This window comes from Fringilla coelebs (assembly GCF_963513975.1).
Source record: "Fringilla coelebs genome assembly, chromosome: 11".
Lineage (NCBI taxonomy): Eukaryota > Metazoa > Chordata > Aves > Passeriformes > Fringillidae > Fringilla > Fringilla coelebs.
In genome coordinates, this window is record NC_140037.1 from 19,045,614 (window position 1) to 19,065,585 (window position 19,972).

Here is a 19,972-nt window from a genome sequence, read left to right on the forward strand (position 1 = left end):
CCCCGAGCTGCAGCCATCGGTCAGAACTCTAATTATTATTAATAATATTAATATTAATAATATTATTGTGGTTGAAGTCTCGCTGGTACCTGCGTGATTTGTGAACCCAGTGACAGGAGCATGGTGGGTGCTGGGCTCTGAGCCACCTCCCCTTCTCCAGAAGGGACATTCCCCCGTCCTCTCTGACCCCTGCCAGAAATTAAACATGGAGTTTGGGGTGCCATCACACATTCCCATCTCTCAGCACAGGAAACCAAGCCCTGGGTTGGCTGCACTGAGCACCCCCCTTCCTCCACATCCCACTCAGCTGGATGGGAATTGTCTCCATTGGGGCCACCTGGCTGTTTCCCAGCTAGCCCAGCAGCCTCTTTAAGAAGGTTTAATAGCTCTGCTAACGCCCTGCTGCTGCTCCTGGAGCATTCCCTAATCCAGGAAGATGCAGGAGGGAATGGGAATGGTGCTTGGTGGTGGCTCACAGTGCCGGGGTGGGGAGGGGGTTTCTGTGCCACCTCTCTGCTGCCTTTCCTTGCTGTGGATACTGTGAGGAATTCCACCCTGTCCTCACCCACTGGGACAGTGGGAATGGGAGAAGTGGGGGTCTGTGCTGCCCCTGGCCGGCACAAGATGTCCCACCCTCAGTGCCAGGACCCTTGATGTGACAGTGGCAGAGACAGCTGGTCCCAGCATGAGGTAAGTGCTGCCCAAGTCACGGTCCTGGATGGATTTGGCACCCTCTGAGCGCCGCCCAAAGCCAGGGATGATCCAGGGGCTTGGCAAGGCAGCAGGAGGAGGTGTTGAGTGGGATTGTCACTGTGTGGTGGTGTCCATCTCTCCCTTGAGTGACCTGTCCAGCTTTCCAGGGCAGAGTGGGAGCACCTGAAGGGCTGGGCTAGCTCCAGGAAATACAAAACTGAGGTTGCAGTGAAACCTTTAATGTTTCACATCCATTTGGTTCCACCTTGGAAGTCCCCAGTAGGGCCCAGTCACCTCCACACACCTGGTGGGTTGGAGCTGTGGGAGCAAAAGAGCTTGGAAGTTACTTAAAATACCAATTGCTTCATTTTCTTCCTTTTTTTTTTCTTTCAAGCTTATCATGGTTTTACTGGGAAGCAAAAAGGGCATTTTTGGTGTAAAATATGTCAGGGCTGCAGCTTTCTGTCCTTTGCTGGGCACACAGCTCCAGGTCCCACGGTGACTTTAGTGGCCCTCATATTTCCATCCCTGCCTCAGTTTCCCTCTGATGCAGAGCTCTGTGCCCTGTCACAGCCAGTGGCTATGGCAGGGGAGCCTGTCACTGTGTGTCACCAGCCTGCAGGACCTTGGGGACAGGAGGGAGCCCAGCCTCCTGCTCCAGGGCTGCTGTTTGCTGGATCTCCTGCTCCCCCCCCCCTTCCCCTGGGAGCTCCTGTTCCCGTGTCCCTCTCAGGTCACAAAAGTCACGGTGCCACAGCCACCACAACCCTTGTCTGCTCCCATCCTGGTGCTCCCTGGCTCCATCCCCGCTGCTGTCCCCAGCTGATGTCCCCGGGGAGCCACAGCCAGCTGGGCTCTGGGCATGGAGCGTCCCAGGAGCTGCTGCGCCCACCTGGGGCTTCTCCCCAGCGCTGTCCCCTGTCCTTGGGTGACACCTGAGCTCCCTGGGGCAGGGACCTGCTTCCCCAGGGTCCCCAGGTGAGTTCAGACTGTCCCTTGGCAGGATTTGCTTTTCCAGTGCTCCCCAAGTGCTGGGATAGCAGCTGGGGGAGCTCAGCACATCCCGACCCGGGCCAGCCTCCTGCCCCCGCGCTCGGTGACATTGCAGGGACACTGCGGGGCCCTAAGTGCCTTCCCTGCGTGTTTCTGGTGCATTTTTGTGGCTGTGCTTCTCGTTTAACCCCTTCCCTGGCTTTGTGCTGCCGCTCCCGCCAGCATCTTCCTCGCGTTAAGCTGGGAGCTGGGGACGGGCGGGGACACTGGGGACGGGCGGGGACACCGCGTACCACCGGGTGCTCAGGGACACCATGTGCTGCCGGCACTCGGTGCCAGGCGCTGCCTCGGACATCCTGAGTGTCCCCAGCCGTGTTTATCCAGTGTCGTGTCCCCGCGGAGCAGCAGCTGGCGGGGGTTGACCCCTTCAGGGCAGTGGCACTTGGGGACAGTGGCTGCCGATGCTGAAGTTTCTCTGGGGATTGAAGCATCTGCTGGAAAATGCACTAGAAATAGGGGGGGAGAATCCCGGGGCTGGTTTTACCCCGCAGAAAAAGCTCCCAAATGACTGGACTTGATCTTAGAAGATTTTTCCAACCCTAAGGGTTCTGTAAAGCCCAGGGTCAGGGGGGAAGAGGGAGAACTTCCCAGGCTGAGGAGGGGCTGTGAAGGTGTAGAAACTGAGCCAGGGCAATGGTGTTGGGTTATCACCATCACTGATGTCTGTGTGCTTTCCTGCCTCAAAGAAAAACGGGATTCCAGGTTGTGCTCTCGTGGCTTTGATAAAAATTGAATCTGAGGGCAATGCCCCCTTCTTGCCCCAGGAGCAGGACATGAGGTGAGCCTATGCTGGCCCAGGGTGGGACAATGAGGTGGCACCAAACCACATTTGTGTCCCCAGAACCAGCACGAGGCCAAGAGAAAGCCGGGGTCTGTGCTGCGTTCTGCTCTGCTGCTCATCCGGAGCTTCCCGTGCTTTAGGGGAAATGGTTTCCCTATCCCAGGCATGTCTTGGCATTTCCAGCGTCTTCTTGATCCAGAAGGAGGGCAAAAGATCTGTAGAATATTAAATTTTGAACAAATAAAGCGGCGATGCCAAAAATGTTGCATTTTCGTGTCAGGCTGGAAGGCGGCAGGAGTGTAAATTTTGGTCTGACAAAAAAAGCAGCAGTGATTAAAATGTTGTGACCATTGACAAATTTTCTAGAGAACTGGTTGAGAAATCCAGAAAAACTCATTCTTTCCAGTGGAAAGCCTTCACATTTCCCTGGATCTGCATTTTCAAAGAAGAATAGATTTTTATCAGAAATTTCCACCGAGCTGTTTCACTAACCCAGGCGGAAATTACCTTCCCTCAACTCACTTCAATTACAGCAGTTTTGCTTTTCCCCTTTTTTTCCTTTTTTTTCCCTTTTCCCTCTTTTTTTTGGTCTTTTTTTCGTGATCCAGAGCTTCATCTGCTGCAGGAGCTGAAGGTTATCCCGGGAAGTGTCTGGCAGATCTCCCTCCTCAGGCCATCCCAACTGGGCAGAGAGGAGAGCATTTCTCCTCCTCTGTGTTCAGACAGAGCCCAAATTAACCTAAATCTCCCCAGTCCTGATAAGATAAGGAAGATAAGGAGTCCTTTCACCCAGCTGAAGGTACATCCCTTTCCAGAGGGCTGCTGGAGGTACCATTTTCTTTTATTTTCCCTGATATTGCTGCAGCTCCCATTCCCAAATCCTTTTGATCTCATCCAGGCCCATCCTCGCGCTGCCTGGGATGTTCTCCTGGTGAATGTGGCGCTTTCTCTGTGGCTTTGGGATGGGACAAGAGGCTGGTGGCACCTCCAGGACACCGCCCTGTGTCCCTCCCATCCGTGGGGCTGCTTCCCATTATCCCTGCCTACCCCAGCGGCTCCGTGACTGGCACAGCTCCGCTGGCCGTTCTTCCCCGCCCCGGGGGAGGCCGGGCGTGTCGTTCATGACACTTTTCCTCCTCTCCAGGGGGTCTGGCCGGGCTGGGACCTCCATCCCGAGGTGCCTCGGGGTGTGGCAGATGTGGAACGTGTCCCCCCGGGTCCCTCCTGCCTCTGCAGCGTCACCTCCCCGGGCTGGGAGGGGACAGATGTGCCACATGCTCTGCAGCTGGATCCTCCCTGCCAGCTGTGCCTGGGCTGCCTGCACGGGGACACTGCCGTGGGGACAGGCAGCACTGTCACAGGGAAATGTCCCCCCGTGTGTGTCCTCATGCAGAGCCGCTGTCTCTGCTCCCAGGTTTGGGACGCCGTGGGGACAGGTGGCACTGGGAGGTGGCTCTGCACGATCAGGTCCCTGCCACCCCCAGCCTGTTCTCGTGCTCTCTGGAAAGAGGAAGGGGATGGTTTCCCTGAAGGAAAGCTGAGCTCCGTGGCAGGAAGGGCTCCTGCCACCCAGGGTGACTGTCCCAGTGACCCCAGCCTCCAGAGGGGACAGGGTGCTGCCAGTGCCCACCAGCAGCAGGAATCCCATCCCCAGCCCCTGGGCTGCAGCAGCAGCTGGAACGTCAGTGCCACAGGACCACGTGCCACCACCCCCTGTGTCACTGTCACCGCTCTGGCACAGCCTCCACGCAAAGGATGTGGCTCCTCACAGGCTTGGCCGGGAGGTGAGGCTGGGGTGGGGAACCGGGGCCCGAGGGGACACTTTGATGGCAGGGAAACCCCTGGATCTGCCCCTGCTGAGCCTGGGACTCAGGGACACTGGGAGCTGGGACAGTGCATGGGGACCCCACACAATCCACTCACAGGTGTTTGCTTTGTCCCCTCTCTCCCAGGAGTGAGGGACACCAACCTTTGGCCCTCCAGGACAACTCTTGGCTGTTCCTCCTCTAAAGCCTCATCCCAGGAGCTCTGAGCCAGCCCCAGCTCTGCCCCTTTAGCCCCTCCTGGAGCTGTCCCCTCCCTGTGTCCCCAGGGTGCCAACACCAGGTGGGGGGATGGGATGGGACCTTTCCCAGTGTTCTCCCGGCTCCTTTGGTCTCCCCCCAGCAGTGAAGCCCCAGCTGTGGAAGGGAAGCCTCTCCTGGGCTGGGAATCCCCTCCGGCCCCCCACCAGCCCAGTTTGGAAGGGGAAGGAAGGGGTATTTTTAGCACTCACCCTCCTCTTGTTCCAAGGATTGAGCTAAAAAGAGGAATTGACGTGCAAAGGAGGGCTGGCTTTGCTTTAAAAGGAAGGGTTTGTGTTTTTCCTACTACTCCGTCATTGCAAAACTTTCCTGTGAAAAGGGATTGGTAAAAATACCTCTGGTGGGAGGTGGCAGCCTGTGACATCGGTGCACAGTTCCCTGTGCTGGCACTGCTTCCATTGCCCAGTTCCCAGGGTGAACTCCCATCCCAAAGGAAGGGATGGGGTGGGATCAAGCCCCCCTGCCCTGGTGCTGATCACAGCTCCCGTCACCTGTGCAGGGAATCCCCTCCTGCCAGCCCATCCTGGAGTGGTTCCTCTCTGCATTCCAGCTCTCCAGCAGCTTTTCCTGACCATTCTCATGGCTTTGGAACCCCCTGGGAACTCAGGTGCCTTCCCAGCTGCCATCCAACCGCAGTGCTGTCCTGGCAACCCCCTGGAGATCCTCCAAGTCCCAAAACAAGATGCCATCCACACCCTGAGGAGGAGTTCAGCTGGAAGCCACGAGGGACAGAATCCCAAACATCAGGTTTGGTGTTTAGGGGTCATCCCCTGTGTTCCTCCTTTTCTCTCTGCCCTTTAACCAATCCCCTTGTAACTTGGTGGGGGATTTGGGAGTGACCTGGGACCCTTCCTCAAGGGCCATTGCTCCAGCACAATGGGCAGTGGCCTTTGCATCCCAAGGGAACAGTTTGGGAAGGACAATGACCCAAGCCTTGTGTTTTGGTTTCAGTGCACATGATCCCAAGTCAAAGGAAGGTCACAAGGGGACAACAATCAACCATCCAGGCATGTCCTGTCAAGGTGAGAGGTCACAGGGGGATGGCAACCAACCCCCAGTTTGGTTCTGTCAAGGAAAAGCACCTTCCAGAAAGAGAGGAAGTAGCACAGCCAGGGAGAAAGTGAAAGCCTAAAATGTGGGTTTCAACCTGTCATGCCTTCCAAAACCTGGGGTCAGCTGGGCTTGTGTCAAATGTCACCTCCCACTGTGGGAAAATCCCAGCCCACCTGGTTCCTCACAGGCTCCAGGCAGCACTTTTGGTTTTGTACTCGTAGGAGAGAGAGATCCCAAGAAATGCACCTTGTGACAGGCACGAGCCAGCCCTGGTGCCCTGCCATGGCAGAAAAAGAAATAGAAATTATAAGCCTCTGCTGACCCTTGAGGAGGGTGCAGCCAGGGGGGTCGGGCTCTGTTCCCAGGGGACAAGGACAGGACAGAAGGACACAGCTTCCAGCTGTGCCAGGGGAGGTTTAGTTGGATATTAGGGACAATTTCTCATGGAAAGGGCACCCAGGGCAGCAGTGGAATCACACCCCTGCAGTGATTTGAAATCCACGTGGATGTGGCACTTTGGGGACACGGTCAGCCGTGGCCTTGGCAGTGCTGGGGAAACATCCCGCAGCGGCTCATCCCTCACCCCCCTCCCAGGTGCTGTTTGGGGACGGTCACTGCTGAGGACAGCTGGCCTCCCTCCAGCCCCTCCTTGTCCCTAACCCTGTGAATGGCACCGAAACCGCCTTTGTTCCCCTCCCCGGGGGGCAGGACCCGCTGCTATAAAAGCTCGGTGGGGCCGAGCGACCCCAGCCCTGCTCCCGGTCCCTGTCCCTGCTCCATCCCAGCTCCCAGTCCCCATCCCAGCCCCACTCCCAGCTCCATCCCAGTCCCCATCCCAGCCCCACTCCCATCTCCATCCCAGCTCCCAGTCCCCATCCCAGCCCCACTCCCGGCCATGGGCCGCCCCGCCGCCGCTGCCACCGCGCTGCTGTGCCAGCTGGGGCTCTCCGCAGCCATCCAGTGGCTGTGAGTAGGGACCGGGATCTCTCCTTCCAGAGCCCCTCTTGGCGGTCCCTCGGGGCGCTCTGACCCCCCCCAGTGACCCCCACCTCTCTCCACAGCGGGCTGGCGGGCAGCGGGGTGGCCTGGAACGAGAGCCAGCACTGCCGGCTGCTGGTGCCGGAGCAGCTGCAGCTGTGCCGCCGGCACCTGGAGGTGATGCCCAGCATCGTCCGGGCCGCCCGCCGGACGCAGCAGCTGTGCCAGCAGAGCTTTGCGGACATGCGGTGGAACTGCTCCTCCATCCAGCGTGCGCCCAGCTTCGGCCCCGACCTGCTCACAGGTAAGGGATGCTCCTCCTGCCCAGTCTGCTCTGCCCCAGGAGCGTCCAGGGCTGGCAGCGCGTTCTGCCGTGGGTTTCTGTTTTGGGGTAAATATCTTGCCTTTACGTGGTGTTAATCCTGTGCAAGTTCCGTCTGGGGGAGGTGACAGACAGTGACTTCCATTTCAAACAGCTGCCAGAGGCTCCCAAAAAACGCGGGGGAAGAGGTGGGGATACGGTCGGTGTAATCCAGGGGCCACAGGTTAAAACACAAAAACTGAGAGGCCTTGCGTTTATCCTGCTGCAAGACGAAATAAAGAAACTCCTTGCACTGAGAGATGTGCCGGAGGAGAGTCTGACTGGGCAGGGAGGAAGGAAATATCCCTGTTTTCTCCGCAGGAACACGGGAAGCCGCCTTCGTGCACGCCCTGGCAGCGGCGGCCGTGGCCCAGGGCATCGCCCGCTCCTGCGCCTCCGGAGAGCTCCCGCGGTGCTCCTGCAGCCCCGGGCCCGCCGAGCCCCCCGCGCCCGGCTCCCGCTGGGGCGGCTGCGGCGACAACCTGAGCCACGGCCTGCAGCTCGGAGCCGCCTTCACCGACGGCTCCGCCAGAGCCGGCAGCGGGGGCACGCCCGGGCTCCGCGCCGTGAACCGGCACAACGGAGCCGTGGGACGGGCGGTGGGTGCGGGACCCCCGGGGATGCGGGTTGGGATGGGGGATACGGAGCGCACCAGGGCTGCTGCGGTCTGGGATGCGGTGTATGAGCCCCCCGGGACTCACGCGGTGGGGCTGAGCTGCCCCCAGGACTGCCCGGGGGGGACACAGCGGGTCTGAGCCCCCTGGGATAGATGGAGCTCAGCAGCAGGAGCAGAGGTCCCTAATTTAAGGCAGCAGATGTCAGGCAGGATTTTGGGATGTCCTGAACATCAGGAGGCAACAAAATGGTTAAAATGTGTTAGCAGACACCTCCACACACACTGCTGCTCATCCCCAGACATCCCATACCCTTTCCACAACCAGCACATGTGACACTTCACACCAGTACTCCCAGTTAGCTGATATTTCACACCAGTACTCCCAGTGCTTCTTTCCACCCTTCTCACTGGAAACAGAGCTCGTCCTGCCCCGTTCCAGCTGGGCTCCCCAGCCCATCCCATCTTTGTGCTTCCCCACTCCTGTTCCCCAGGTGAGGCTCGAGAAGCCTCCAGACCCCCCTGCCAGCTGCCCTGGAAGCTCCCCAAGGATCAGGTTCTTATCAGAAGGGATTGAAGCAGGGCTGAGCCCCTGATTGCCCCATTATATTCAGCTCTGAGCTCTTTTATGCCTTTAAACTCCCGTGGGTGCCCTTGGGAGTCAATCCCTGGGGCAGTACCAGGAGAGAGCAGACTCACCTGTTTCTTTGCAGGTGCTCAGTGACTCCCTGGATACCAGGTGTAAATGCCACGGGGTTTCAGGCTCCTGCTCAGTGAAGACCTGCTGGAAAGGGCTGCCAGACCTGGGTGAAATTGCCTCTGACCTCAAATCCAGGTACCTGGCAGCCCTCAAGGTGACCCATCGGCTCATGGGGCCCAGGAAGCAGCTGATCCCTAAGGAAGGAGATGCCAGGCCAGTGACAGAGATGGATTTGGTTTATCTCATCAGCTCTCCTGACTACTGCACCCCAAACCCCCAGCTGGGTTCTCTGGGGACACAGGACAGGTAGGAAGAGCTCAACCTCTGATTCCAGGAGTGCCTGTTCTGCTGGTTTGAGTGTCCTGGAAAGCTGATGTGGCTGGGCTGGCGTGAGCTTGCAGCAGATCCCTGAATCCCTGTCTTGTGAGACCCCTCCTGCACTGCTGTGTCCAGGTCTGGGACCCCCAACACAAGACAGAAAGGGACTTGTTCAACGAGTCCATGTGTGCCCATGGAGATGCTCTGAGAGCTGGAGCCTCTCTGCTCTGGAGCCTGGCTGGGAGAGCTGGGCGTGCTCACCTGGAGAGGAGAAGGCTCCAGGGAGATCTCAGAGCCCCTTCCAGGGCCTTAAGGTGTTCCAGGAGAGATGGAGAGGGACTGGGGACAAGGGATGGAGGGTCAAGACAAGGGGGAATGGCTTTCCACTCACAGGGTTAGTTGGGATATTGGGAAGGAAGTCTCCCCTGTGAGGGTGGGGAGACCCTGGCACAGGGTGCCCAGAGCAGCTGTGGCTGCTCCTGGATCCCTGGAAGTGTCCAAGGCCAGGCTGGACAGGGCTTGGAGCAACCTGGAACGGTGGAAGATGTCCCTGCCCATGGCAGGAGTGGCACTGGATGATCTTTAAGGTCCCTTCCAACCCAACCTTTCCATGATTCCATGATCCTGCAGCCTCCTGCTCTGAGCACACCAACTCTGGGGGAGGCCAGGGCCGGGGAGAGCAGGTCCCCAGATCCCACATCTCTCTGCAGGCCGTGCAACAGGAGCTCTGTGGGCAGTGACAGCTGTGACCTGCTGTGCTGTGGCCGTGGCTACAACACCTACACGGAGGAGGTGCAGGAGCGCTGCCACTGCCGCTACCGCTGGTGCTGCTCCGTGGTGTGCCGGCGCTGCCGGCGCAGCCTGGAGAGACACGTCTGCAAATGAGGAGGAGAACCCCTGCAGGCATGGCTGGAGACCAGGAGCCCGTCCCAAGGGATGCCCCCAGCAAGGAGGAGGCTGTGCAGGAGGCCTGGTCTCTCATGGAAAGCCTCAGATTGAAAAATTTTGGGAAGCTTTCAGTGCCTTCCAACCCAGACCTCGGGGCAGGACAAAGAGCTGCCCCCCTGCAGCTGGTCAGCGACCAGCCCTTTGTCTCCAGCTGCTAAAAGCCATTGATCATTCCACAGACCCTTTATCCAGGGAGAACAGGGACCCTGGGCTGCCATTGTCCCTTTGCAGGAGGATTCTGACAGCTCCTGAAAGCCAGGAGTGATAGATGGAAGGGGGCAGAGTTGTCCACTGGGAGAAGGCTGCAGGGATGGAACGCTGCTGCTTCGGGTGAGGGGGTCATGGGCAGCTCCCTTGGGAAGAGGATTCTGCTGTGGGCTTATCCAGGGTGCTCCTCCTAAGGGGAGAACACTGCTCCAGGGCCCTTTGCTCCAGTGGATGCATGGAGATGGTGCTGCTCTTGGTGATGGCAGAGACATCAGGGACAGGAGAGCTCCTGGGGGCAGCCAAAACTGGGCAGCCTGGCAAACCCACGCCTGACCATGTGTTAACAACCCAGCCAAGGCACCACTGTAGCTTCTGTTCCTGTGTCAGAGGTGGGAGCACACTCAATGCATGAAATTCTCATGGCTTGTCCTGCCTGCCCCTCCCTCTGGCCCACTGACGTCTTCAGCCAAATCCTTCCACCCTTCAGGACCAGGTGTGTTGGAATTCTGGCCTGGAGAGGGGACACAACTCCAGAGTCTTGGGGAAGCAAGAAATAACCTTTATTTTCTGTATGTCCTGTAAGTGGGACTCTGGTGTGTGTTTTTAAATAAATGTTATAACTCTCTGTGCCTCTCTGTTTTCTAGGACAATCTTTCCTGCATGTCTTTCCGAGCTGGTCCTGGAGAAAGAGGCTGTAAGGAGAGCCTTGTGTCCATAAAGCCCCGTGTCCATATTTTTCCTTTCCTTTCCTGAGGACCAGCTCACTTTTAACTCTTTCTGCTTCTCACTGGCCCAGATTTGCTTTTAATTACAGACTTCTGTTTTCCTCTGCTCCTGTTTTATCCTCTGGTCCCTCAGGTGTCTGTCTGCCTGGGATTCCTGGCTGGTGCTGGAACCTGTGGCAGTCCAGGGTTATTTTCTGATCCTCGGGAATGTGGGCTGGATGAGCCAAGGGTGTGTGTGAACAGCAAGGGGTTGGGAGCCAGGGATGGGGGCTCCCACATTTCCCATAGCATCGAATCTGGCCAAGCACTTGGATGGGATGAGATTCCTGCTGGTGCAGCCTTTGGAGAGAAAGAATGCATCGAAACAGGTGCTGGAGGGACTCCACAGCACCAGGAGGACAGGTAAACGGGATGGGAATCCTCGGGTGGATTCCTGCAGCTCCCAGCATTGCCTGGAGGCTCCAGCAGCTCCGCTTTATTTTTGGTTCCCATTGACTGGAGTTGGCCGCGCTCAGCCCCAGCCCAGCTGGACGATTACTCATTTCCATATCCATTCCATCATTTTTTAATGGTCTCTGCTGGGTCACGGAATCAAGGCATGAGTTTTTCTTGTAAAACATCCCCTCCCCTTAATGTGCTCCAGGTTTCCGTGTGAGCAGGGAAGGAATCAGAGGTGGCTCGGGAGGATGCAGGGGCTGGAAGCTGAGCCCGAGCTCGGGGAGTGCCAGGAGCGAGCCAACCCTCTTTATCAGTTGTTAATGTGCCATTGACGGGCTCTGCCTGCTGCCATCTCCCTTCCGAGCGCGCCTGCAAACCGCAGCTGCCCCCAAGGCCAAAAACTATCTCGAGTTCTCCTTTTAGAATGCAATGAGGGGTCGGTGCCCGGCATTCCCCAGAAAAAGGAGTTTCAGCTGCCAGGCTGCGCAGCAACCGCAGTTCCCCGCGTCCAGCGGGCTGCAGGTATTAAATCAGGATTGCTTCAATGCCTTCCCTCATCCGCCTCCCCGCGCATCCCAGATCACAGGGAGGTGACAACGGGAGGGGCTGCGAGCTCCGCCGAGCATTGCAAAACGGCGGTGAGAGGGGAAAAAAAACCGGGAAGGATCTTGTGGAGTGAGAACTCCAGCCAGGAGGGTGGGAAATGTGATTTGCATTTGGTAACTACAAACACGCATCGCCTGGGGGAGAGGAGAGGAGCCACAATAGCAAGGAATGCCCAGGGGAGCCGTCGGGATCCCTCCTAGAGAGGTCCCGTTGGAATTTCTGCCTGGGAAAAGGCATGGTCAAGTGCTGAATATGCAGAATCCACTCCTCTTCTCCCTCCTTGACTCCAAACCCGACAGGGGAGGGCTGGGAAAAGGCTGGAGGGGTCACTGTGCTGCCGGAATCCTGCGGGAAATGGGAAGGCGCCGGAATTAGTTGGAGAGTGCAAAGGGTCAGGCTGGCAGGGGGTGACAGCTCTGTGACAACGCTCTCAGTGGGAGCTGCTGGAATCCGGGCCCACACCTGGAATTAGCAGGGATGTGAGATCTGCGGGGCTGGGAACATCCCCCGGGAGCCGGAGGATGGATGCGGTGGAAATGCGCCCTGTGTTTGTCCCCAGGGGTTTTAAGGGAGTAACGCTGGTGTGAACGTGGTTATTTGTTGCTGGTCAGACTTGTGCAAACAATAAAGTTGGGAGGAAGGCGGGTGATTTTCATGGGTTCTTTTGATTTTGCTGTTAAAACGTGGATTTATTTATTTTCCCTTTTATTTCCTTATTCATTGAGGGATGCTGCATAACTCATTCCAAGAGGATAATTTGAGCAACAAACCGTTGGTAATTAAGTATTTTGGAGGAAGGATGACTCTAAAAGTTCCAGGATATGCTGGGCCATTTCTTCTGCACAGCCCTGGAGTGCTGCTCCCACTGGAATGTGGACCTGCACTTGCTTTTCCTTGTGCTGCTCACAGAGCTGAGCCAGGAGCAGGAGAAAGCCCAGGGTGGGCTCAGCCGTGACAGCTGACAGAATCAGGGAATCCTGGAATGGTTTGGGTTGAAGGGACCTTAAAGCTCACCCAGTTCCACCTCCTGGAGCCTTCTCCTACCCCAGGGTGCTCCCAGCCCCGTCCAACCTGCGCTGCTGGGAATATTTGGGGGATGTTGCTGTGACCTTTGGGATGGTTGGTCCGTGCACCATCACACCACAAGGCACTGACATGAGTAAACGCCTGTATTTAAGGAAAAACCCTTCCCTCTCTGTTCTCCTTTGCTCCTGGCGTGTTCAGCAGCGTCGTGGTGCTCTGAGGATGACAAACCAAAGCAGGGATTGTCCGTGTGGGGATCTTCGGCTGAGGGACAGGGACAATCGGGGGTGAGTAAGAGCCATAAGGTCTGAAGGGGAACCAGCTGCAGCCTGAGGAATTTTGGGTGCAGCTGGAAGGTCAGTTCTGGCAGGGGCTGCGGGGGGTTCGGAAGGGAAGCGGCTCTCCATCCCTTGGAATCATGGAATTCTTGGATGGTTTGGTAGAAGGGACCTTAAAGCCCGTCTTGTTCTGGGCAGTGGCACTTTCCCATCCCAGGTTGCTCCAAGCCCCATCCAACCTGGACTTGGACACTGCCAGGGGTGGGGCAGCCACAGCTTCTCTGGGAAATCCATTCCAGGGCCTCCCCACCCTCACAGGGAAGGATCTGGTTTCTGCCAGGCTGGGCAGCCATTCCTGCAGGAAGGGAGCCTGGGCACTCTCTCCTCTGCAGAGCAGACACTGCTGTGGCTGTGAACCCCTGCCGGGGCTGCCATCCCACCGGGAATATCCAGGAGATGCTCCCAGACAGGACCCAGAGCACTCCTGGGCTCTGTGAGTAACAACTCATTGCACAATCTGACACAGGCGTGAAGAAAACAAAGTCAATCATGAACCGAGTCATCCTCAGAGGCTGAGTTGGAATTACTCAGGAGTAACCAGCAGTAGTAGCGGTTGCCACATCCATACTTTGCTCACTGCAGGTCAGTCACCTGTATTACTAAGGGAAATAGCCTGCTCCTAAAAGCACAGGTTTAACCCTAACCTGTCTGATGCCTGGTTGAATTTTAGAGATTTTGGGAGTGAAATAAATGAAGAAAAAAAAAAAATCGCATGTCCCACTTGTACTGTAGAAAAAAAAGAGAATAGGAAGGTGCTGTGCTTAAACAAATAAATTGATATTTATTGACATCCAGTACTGCACTGTCTCCACTGTGTCCCCCTTTCATACACCGGGAAAACGAATGTTTTCTGCCAATTTATCTAATTATCCACATTTTTTTCCCGTTTCCCAGACTCCGTCCCAGCGCTCCCTGCCAGGACCCGCGCGGGCCGGCGCACCAGGCAGGACCTGGCAGGGAAAAGCGTGCGGGCACTGGAGGCCTCTGAGCGCCCCCGGCCGTGCCGAGCCGCTCCTGCCCGCGGTGCCCGCCCGCCGCGGGGGCTCCGGGGCCGCGGGGCGAGCGCGGAGCCATCACGACGCGCACCGGGCCCGCTGCCCTCAGCCTGCCCTCACCAGCATGGCGGCTCCCGCGCCCCGGCGGTGTCCGTGCCCTCCCCAAGATGGCGCCAGCCGCAGCTCCAGCTATGACCTCCCCAAGATGTCGCCCTGCGTTGTGGCTATGGCGGTGACCTCCCCAAGATGGCGGCCGGGGCGGGTACGGTCGCACCGGACCGCGCCGGAAGTGGCGGTGGTGCCGTTCCCGGCCCGTGATGGCGGAGGCGGGCGCGGGCGGCCCCCGGCTGGCGGAGCTGCTGGCGTTGGGACGGAGGCTCTTGGACGAGCTGGAGGCCAGCACCGAGCCCTCCTCGGGAGCCCCGGCCGTGCAGGACAAGGTGCGGCAGGGGCTGGACGCGCTGCAGCGGGCGGCGGCCATGGTGACGCAGCTGGAGCTGTTCAGGTGAGCTCAGGGGACGCGTCTGAGGGGACAGGGAGGGTCCCCGGGCAGGGCAGGGGTGGAGTGGGACAGGATCCCAGAATCACCGAGGTTGGACAAGATTTCCAAGACCATCGAATCCAGCCTGGGACCGATCCCCACCTTGTCACCCACCCCAGAGCACTGGGTGCCGCCTCCGGGCGTTCCTTGGACACCTCCAGGGATGGGCACTCCAGACCTCCCCGGGCAGCTCCTGCCAAGGCCTGGCCACTCTTTCCATGGAGAAATTCCTGCTGTTCTCCAACCTGAGCCTCCCCTGGCCCAGCCTGAGGCCTTTTCCTCTCCTCCTGTCCCTGTTCCCTGGGGGCAGAGCCTCCCCTGGCTGTCCCCTCCTGGCAGGAGCTGTGCAGAGCCACAAGGCCCCCCCTGAGCCTCTTTTGCTCCAGGCTGAGCCTCCCCAGCTCCCTCAGCCGCCCCTCCCAGGATGACTTCAGCCCCTTTCCCAGCTCCATTCCTGTTCCCTGCTCTCTCCCTCGCAGTGAGAACGAGGAGCTGGAGGAGGTCGCCTCAGCCGACCTGAAGTTCATGCTGCTGCCGGCGCTGCTGGGAGCCCTGACGCTGAAGCAGGTGGACCTGAGCAGGAGAAGGGAGCACCTGGAGAGTGCCCGGGAGCACTTCCTGCACTTCCTGAAGCTCTGCAGGAACTACGGGCTGGGATCTTTCCAGCTGCCCACCGGCACCTCCAGTGAGGAGGAAGCCAGGAGCCCCTCAGCCCCCCGGGACCCCTCCCAGCCCAACATGGTGGCCATGGCCATGAGCAGGACGGCCAAAATTGAAAGGTGGGCTCTGTGCAGTGGGAAGGGCTTTGGGCATCACTCTGGGAGGAGCAGGAGCCTGAGGCAGTGCAGGGTTGGACAGGGAAGAGTTTCCCTGGGTATTGGAATAATTTGATCATAAAATGCTCATTTTAAGAGATGCAGCTTGCTGTTTAATGGGAGGGGCATTTGTGATTCCAGTTTCTGGTCTCTGAGGAAAAGCTGCTCAAAAACTTGATCTCTTTAATCTTTCATAATTAGTCTTACAATTAGTTCTTTAATCACTGCTAGCAGCACCAAGACTTCTGAACTGGAAGTTTCCTACCAGTGGGTTCATTAGAGCTTGGAAAAAAGGTGATTGGTGGCTTTGGTGCTTTGGTTGGGATTTTGGCCACTGAGTTGCAGCACTGGAAGGTCCAGACTGGGCTGGACTTACTTAAATTGTGTAGAAAAACAGAGAAAATAGGATTTATATACTAGGTTTGAAGGGTTTCTATTTTAGAATTTCTCTTTTATGCTCCTTGTCCTCTCAGCTCCTGAAGGTTTCTTGGCTCTTATTGTTCATTCTTCAGGTGACAATAATTGAGGGAAGGAGGACACAAGGATTTAGTTTGGAAATATTTTATGTGGGTAGTTTCCCCTTTAATGGCTAATTCCTGAAAAAGTAAAAATAAATTTACCCTGGAAGTTTATTATATAGGGACTTCTTCCCTTTAATAACTAATTCCTGAATAGGTCAAAAAGTCCAAAAAGCCAAAATTATATTTAAAAAAATGCCTGCACACACAAAACCACCTGAGACAGAAGTTGGAAAAGTGTTTTATTCTGTTTGTGTGACATGGAATCAGCCCAAACCAGCCATTCCATTGATTTTCTCAGTCCTGCTTTCTCCAAGAGGTAGATGTCCCCAGTCTTGCCTAATTTTACCAGGAAAGCTTCAACTCCAAGGATTCCTCAATGTTTAGGAGAAGAATAAAGTCATTGAGGGCCCTCTGAATTAAATGTAATTTTACAGCTGCTTTTACCAGACAGGAGAGGCTGAAATTCCAACAGGAACCAGCACAACTTCTATGAAATGTAGTTGATCCTCTTAGAAAGGATGGGGAAGACCCCAGGGCTGGGCTGGGCTGGAGAAGAATGATTCCATGGTCTGATTTTGCTGTGTTTGAGCCAGATACAAGCAGAAGAAGGAGCTGGAGAACAAGTTGGCCTCCATGAGCAGCTCCGTGGAGAGCGGGACAGCAGATGAGGATCAGATCCGGGAATTTTACATCCTCCAGATCCAGAAATGGATCGGCACCAGCCTGGAGGAGATTGAGAGCATTGACCAGGAGCTGGTGATCCTGAAGAGCAGGGATGCAGCCAAGCAGGTGAGGGAGCTCTCCTGGGATCCAGGGCATGAGGGGATCAATCCCAGAGGAATTCAGTGGCAGAGTTTTATTCAGTGACTTCCCAGCTGGAATTGAGCTCGATCACAGCATGAGCTGGTGGGGTTTCCTTCGTTCTGAATTCTGAAGAACAGAATTCAGAACGAATTCTGGGTTGGGCTCTGCTGCCACACTTCCCCCACAATCCCAGCCTGTGGAATGCTGCAGCTTGGAATATCAGAGCTGAAATAGGCTGTGCAAAGGCTTTTCTGCAGATCCTTAATTCTGAAGAACAGTTGGGTTTGGAAATTAAAATGAGACACTTGTGGATTCTGTCAAGCCACCCCTCTGGTCTGCAGCCTGTCCAGGAGTTATCAGCCCATTGGGAATGACAGAACATTCTCACAGACCTGCAATTCCTGTGCAGAATATTGTGTCCAGGGTTTCTGTGGCCTGGGATGTCTGCTGGGAACAGCAGATCTTGATGTGCTGGCACAGCCTCCTGGCAGGGCTGGTCTAGGGGGTCATTTTTTGGCACTGCAGGACTCAGCTCCTCCGAGGTATCCATGAATGATGGACTCAGAATGTTCCACTGCAACAATAAACAACATTTCCTGCTCTGCTCTGAGCTCAGCGCTGGCAGCTCTGCTTTGACCCCAGCAGATGGCACAGAGGCACAGGAAGTGATTCCTGTACAGGCACAGTTGCAATTCCTGATTTAAACCAAATTCAGGCCTGGACTCTCCATCCTGGTGTGTTGCTCTGACAGCTGAGGTGTTTCTCGTCTACAAGACCTTTAATAACTTCAGGGTGGGAAGCAGAGGGGGATTTCTGATCCCCTGCATTCCCTGGTGACTGTTGTTTGCATCCCCAGGCTCCAGCAGGTCCCCGTGGCCCTCCCCGGCCAGCCAGAGCTCCGATGAAACCCTTCATCCTCACCCGGGATGCTGCTCAGGCCAGGTATGGATTGGGATGATCCAAACACACTTTGGGGCAGTGCTGTCACGTCAAACCTAAAATACTCTGTCAAGTGCAGAAATGCAGGTGGTACCTTCATGTCTGCACTTGAGTTTGTGGCACCCTGAAATCTGTGCAGGAATTTCAGCACCTAAAGCACAGAATGGGAGAGAAATCAGATTTCCTGTCATGCTTGGCACATGATTTATGCTGAGCTTTCCATGTATCTGCTTCAGTTCCCAGGGGTGTCCTGGGGCCACTTTCCCCTAGCCCATGTTGCTCCAAACCCTATCAAACCTGGCCTTGGACACTTCCAGGGATCCAGGGACAGCCACAGCTTCTCTGGGCAGCCTGTGCCAGGGCCTGCCCACCCTCCCAGGGAACAATTCCTTCCCAATATCCCATCTACCCCTGCCCTCTGGCAGTGGGAAGCTATTCCCTGTGTCCTGTAACTCCAGACCCTTTCCATCTTTCCCTCAGGCACAGGAAAGCCACAATTGGGTCACCCCTCAAGCCTGCCTTGTGACATCCTTACATCCTTAGCACAGATTGGATCATGGAATAGCCCTGTGCCTCTTGCCTGTGTTCCTGCTCATTCCAGGGGATTTCATTGCCTGGTTTTGTCCCACTGCAGGGTGTTTGGAGCTGGCTATCCCGGGCTGCCCACCATGACTGTGGATGACTGGTACGAGCAACGCCGGAGGCAGGGAGTTGTGTCCACCCCACAGAGGGTTCCAGGTATGGAACAGAGATTGGAACAGGGGGTTTGGGAAGCCTCTGGAGGGGATGGGTGAACAAGGATGTGTGCAGGGTATGGAACACCCCCAACCATGGAAGAATCCAAGCTTTTTTAGGAAAACAACTGGGTTAGATTGGACTTGGCTGCCCAAGGCCACCTTGGACAGGGCTTGGAACAACCTGGGATAGTGGAAGGTGTTCCTGGTGGTGTTGGATGGGCTCTAAGATCCCTTCCAATGTTCTCACTCCTGCTATCTGGCAAGCCCAGCTCCCAGCAGGGCTTTGGAGAACCTGGATCTCCTCCCTGTCCCTCCTCTCCAGCAGGTGCAAGTGATGAGGAGATGCAGAAGCAGCAAAAGGAGAGAGAGGAGGAGGAGGATGATGAGGAAGCTCTTCGGAAAGCTCGGGACTGGGACGACTGGAAGGACACACACCCCCGGGGCTACGGCAACAGGCACAACATGGGCTGATGCTCTGGCTGCCAGCAGGGCCTGGAGATCCTGGGAGAACAACCTGGAGAGGGAGAAGGGAATACAGTGTACATAGGTGGAGCATCTGGGAATTAATTCCCTGGATGGACAGGGCACAGGATGGCAGGAGGACACGTGACCCCTTGATTTGGTGCATTCCATGTCAGACTGGGGGCACTAGAGGTGTTGGGGGGTGCCCCAGAGTTCTGAGGGGCAGCTCCATGAGGGTCAGGCTCCCTCTGCCCTCCCAGGCGGAGGCAGCCTCCAAGGGGAGCTCCATGGATTTGGAAACTGCTCTTTGTATTGTGGGTGGATATATTTATTATTTTTTTCCTCTCTATTTTAAGCAAAATAAACTCTCTTTGTGCTGTCTGGTTCTTGCTGTGAAGTTCTCTTGGTCTTCATCCCAAGCTTTTCCAGTGGGTGAGCTCCAGACATTCTCATGGAGCCCACAAGGGACAGAACTGGGACAAATGGTGCCATATTCCAAGACAAAGTAGTCAGTGTGCTTTGAAACCCACTAGTACAATTCTTAAAAAAGGGAAAACTGAATCCCTCTGGCACCATTCCTGAATGAGGGAGAAGAGGGCTGAGCTGGCACAGAGCAGGTGCTTGCAGGAAGGTGAGGAGTCACAGCTGGAAGTTCTGGAAGTGCCCAGGGTGGGCTGGTAGCTGTGGGTGGACTTGTTCCAAACCTGGTAAAATACTGGGATGGAAAAGCAATGCACAGCTGGCACTTTGTGTCACCCGGAGCAGTGTCACCTCCACGGTGCTTCCTTACCCTGGGACAGTGGGATTCTGTAGAAATGTGGTAGTTTTCCTTCCTGTTAGCAGGATTTGGGCACTGCTGGAGTTGGGATCTTTTCCATGCAGCAATCCCTGTCCTCGGAACTGATCCACACCCAGGAAGCCTGCAGGGACTGTGGTCCTTTCTCCCAGGTACTGAGTCTCTACAATTCACAGGAGGGGTTTGTGGGTGCCAAATCTCCCAGGAAACATTTCTTACTTCCCCACCATGATCCTGTGGGTGTTTATCCCTCTCCTACACTGATGTTAGCCAGTGCTTCCTAGGAGCACCTCTGGACAGCTGGATCCTGAGGAGTAGCTTCAGGGATTTATTCCCCGTGGGTTCCTGCTGTTCCTTGGGCTGTTGCCCTGAAGCCCCCCCTCAGTGCTGACTCCCTGCTGCTCCTATTTCCCTTTCTTGCCATTTTCCCCCTCAAACCTCTC

At 56.3% G+C, this 19,972-nt stretch overlaps 2 protein-coding genes across 3 annotated transcripts; both read left to right on the forward strand.

Annotated features, from left to right (window-relative positions):
* Positions 1-6,559: 6,559 nt before the first annotated feature.
* On the forward strand, positions 6,560-9,519 carry LOC311158020 (protein Wnt-11b-like; the record flags this gene model as incomplete). Its single annotated transcript, XM_084213121.1, has 5 exons — positions 6,560-6,630; positions 6,726-6,946; positions 7,325-7,602; positions 8,330-8,622; positions 9,345-9,519. 5 exons carry the CDS (start codon positions 6,560-6,562, stop codon positions 9,517-9,519), a joined length of 1,038 nt encoding a protein of 345 aa, XP_084069247.1.
* A 4,704-nt stretch (positions 9,520-14,223) lies between these two features.
* IGBP1 (immunoglobulin binding protein 1) lies at positions 14,224-19,119 on the forward strand. 2 transcript variants are annotated; one of them, XM_084213017.1, is made up of 6 exons: positions 14,224-14,419; positions 14,935-15,234; positions 16,385-16,580; positions 17,452-17,537; positions 18,169-18,272; positions 18,594-19,119. In XM_084213017.1, the coding sequence occupies exons 1-6, from the start codon at positions 14,232-14,234 to the stop codon at positions 18,740-18,742; spliced, it is 1,023 nt and encodes a 340-aa protein (XP_084069143.1). In that variant the 5' UTR covers positions 14,224-14,231; the 3' UTR covers positions 18,743-19,119. The 2 variants fall into 2 exon arrangements, with proteins under 2 accessions (XP_084069143.1, XP_084069144.1); XM_084213018.1 differs by having other exon boundaries at positions 18,597-19,119.
* The last annotated feature ends 853 nt before the right edge of the window (positions 19,120-19,972 follow it).